Below are 2,908 nucleotides of genomic sequence, written 5' to 3' on the forward strand. Positions count from 1 at the left end.
GGCTTTTTAAGTCTGCCGTCAAATCCGAAGGCTCAACCCTGGACAGACGGTGGAAACTACCAAGCTGGAGTACCATAGGGACAGAGGAAATTTTGAGTGAGGCTAAATATTTATTTTAATTATTTTTACAAGTAACTCGTTAATTGTTTTCCTTTTTTGTAATTATTAAATATATATAATCCTTTAATTTTGAAATATTTGAACAAACGGGCCACTTTAATTTTGGAATATTTGAAAAATCAATTAAACTATTAATAAAGTTTTTTTTTTTTCTAACTTATCTAACTTAATGTGGTGAGTTCGAATCTAACGAGCTGTTATTTTTGCAATATTTTTTTTTTAAAAAAAACCCAATAAAATTAATATATTATTAATTAATGGCCCCTTGCTTTAAGATCATTTTTGGTTTTATTATCCACTATATGTCCCCATATAAAAATAATATCTCCAATTTTCATATTCAAAATTTCAACCATGTCAGTATCATCTTAACAAAATATCTCAGAATTTAAGCTATTATATCATCAGAAAAATATTAATATAAAGTATTTTAAAAAAATATATATGACTAATAAAATAAAATGAAAATCCCAAATCATACGTGGCAAATAGTATGGTTTATTCCTTTATTTTTTTAATAGGGTTTTGATTTTAAAAATTAATTTATAACACTACACTAATTATATAATGAAAAATAAATAGTTATATTTAATCGTAAATTTAAATTTTGACTTTTATTTTATTTTAAGAAAATAATAATTTTGAAGAACTAAATGAATATATCTACTAAAAAGAAATATGATTTTTTTAGTGTGATTATGGTTTATAAATTTTAAAAATTTATTAAAGTTTTACGTATATAATAAATAATATAAAATTTTAAATTAAAAATATATATAAATTTATTTTTGAATTTTTTATTATCTAATAAATAAAATTAAAAGAAATCAATCTCTATTTAAACCCATAATAACACTCCACAGACAAGTTCCGAGTGAGCGAAAAGAAAAATTAGAACAGCCATAAGGATGGAGGTTATCGGAGCCGGGGGCGGCGGCGGAGGAGGAGGAGGAGGTGGAGGATCGTCAAGCCAAAAACGGCGTCGTTCCATGACAGCAATAACAGCCTCGTTCTTCATCCACGTGCTCACTGGCCCTTGGTTCATGGTGTTCGCTTCATTCCTAATCATGTCCACCGCCGGAACTCCGTACATGTTCGGCCTATACTCCGGCGCCATAAAATCCGTCCTCGGCTACGATCAAAGCACTCTAAACCTAATCAGTTTCTTCAAAGATCTAGGCACGAACGTCGGAGTAATTTCGGGCTTAATCGCGGAAATAACGCCGCCGTGGGTGGTTCTGGCGATAGGTGCGGCGATGAACTTCGTCGGATATTTTATGATTTGGCTGTCGGTGACGGAAAAAGTGGGGGCGCCGGCAGTATGGCTGATGTGTCTTTACATTTGCCTGGGGGCGAATTCGACGGCGTTTGCGAACACCGGCGCGTTGGTTACTTGCGTGAAGAATTACCCGGCGAGGAGAGGCGTGGTTTTGGGGATTTTGAAAGGGTATGTGGGATTGAGCGGCGCGATTTTGACGCAGTTTTATCACGCGATTTATGGCGATGATTCTAAATCGTTGATTCTTCTCATCGCTTGGCTGCCGGCGGTTATTTCTGTCGCGTTTTTGAGAACCATTCGGATTGTGAAGGTCGATCACCAGTCTAATGAGCTCAGAGTTTTTTACAGGTTACGTACTCACTGGATTTCCTCCTCCCTTTTAATAAATACTTTTTTTTTTTCCTTTTAAATAAATATCTCATTTTAATTTATAAATATTTAATATAACTTTATTTTTTAAAAAAAAAGTTTGTTAATTATTCATTGATTTTATTGCAGGTAAATTATTATTACTTGATTAATTTTGATAAATAAATAAATTTAAATGATTTAATTTAAAATTTATTAAATATACACGAATTATATAATAAATATCATATTTTAACACTAGATTAGTATAGTTTTTGTAACAACTCAAGTCTACCACCAGTGAATATTGTTTTTTTTTTTTTTTTTTGTACTTTTACCTTTAGACTTTCTGTTGTCTTCCTTAATGGATATTGTCTTATTTGGACTCTTTCTGTTGTTGTCCTTTTTGGATTCTTCATTTCAAGCTTTTCTCGAGTGTTGTTCTTAATGTACTGTTGCTCGAGTATTTAAAAACCTGTCTGACAGGGAATTGTTTTCATATCCCTACAAAAAATGTTTAGCTATCTTCTGGGATCGACGTGGATCTCACAATTTGTTTAAAATAACTGATGGAGTATTAATGCTTTTTTTTTTCTTCCTTTTTGGAAAAAATAAAAGCTCAAATATGATTTTTTTTTTTTTGTAGATAAATTTTGAAATTTTAATCATTTGTGTAATTTTTTGAATGAATGACAGACCAAGAGGGGATAAGACATTAATTAACCTTTTATCCTAATTCAATTCCACAATTTTTTAAATTAAAATAAAATAGTAAATAAAAGTCCCCACCTCTAACTCATGGTGTCTTGACCATTAATTTTTGTTTATTTTATTATATTATTCAAATATATAAATCCAAATTAAATAAACAATTGAGTTTTAGTGGGGTAAGTTTCAAAATATATACATTAATCTTTTATAAATACATATTAAAAAATTTAAAATTAAAATGAGAAGATACATCAAATTAAGCAGGAAAAAAAATAAAAATAAAATTTAAACACTTTTGAAAAATAAAATATTAGATAAAACCCATGTAATTATTACTAATTTAGTCGTATTTATATTATTATTATCTGACTTTTTTTTTTTTTTTTTTTTTTTTTTTTTTTTTTTTTTTTTTTTTTTTTTTTTTTTTTTTTTTTTTTTTTTTTTTTTTTT

At 28.9% G+C, this 2,908-nt stretch overlaps 1 protein-coding gene across 1 annotated transcript in view; it reads left to right on the forward strand.

Moving 5' to 3' along the window:
* Positions 1-1,080: 1,080 nt before the first annotated feature.
* Positions 1,081-2,908, forward strand: part of LOC111489135 — a 3,158-nt gene continuing 1,330 nt past the window's right edge. The window contains exon 1 of the mRNA XM_023137190.1: positions 1,081-1,747. Coding sequence (XP_022992958.1) covers positions 1,110-1,747 — 638 coding nt within the window. The 5' untranslated portion in view covers positions 1,081-1,109. The remainder of the gene's footprint in view (positions 1,748-2,908) is intronic.

This window comes from Cucurbita maxima, unplaced genomic scaffold, assembly GCF_002738345.1.
Source record: "Cucurbita maxima cultivar Rimu unplaced genomic scaffold, Cmax_1.0 Cma_Scf00014, whole genome shotgun sequence".
Taxonomy (NCBI): domain Eukaryota; kingdom Viridiplantae; phylum Streptophyta; class Magnoliopsida; order Cucurbitales; family Cucurbitaceae; genus Cucurbita; species Cucurbita maxima.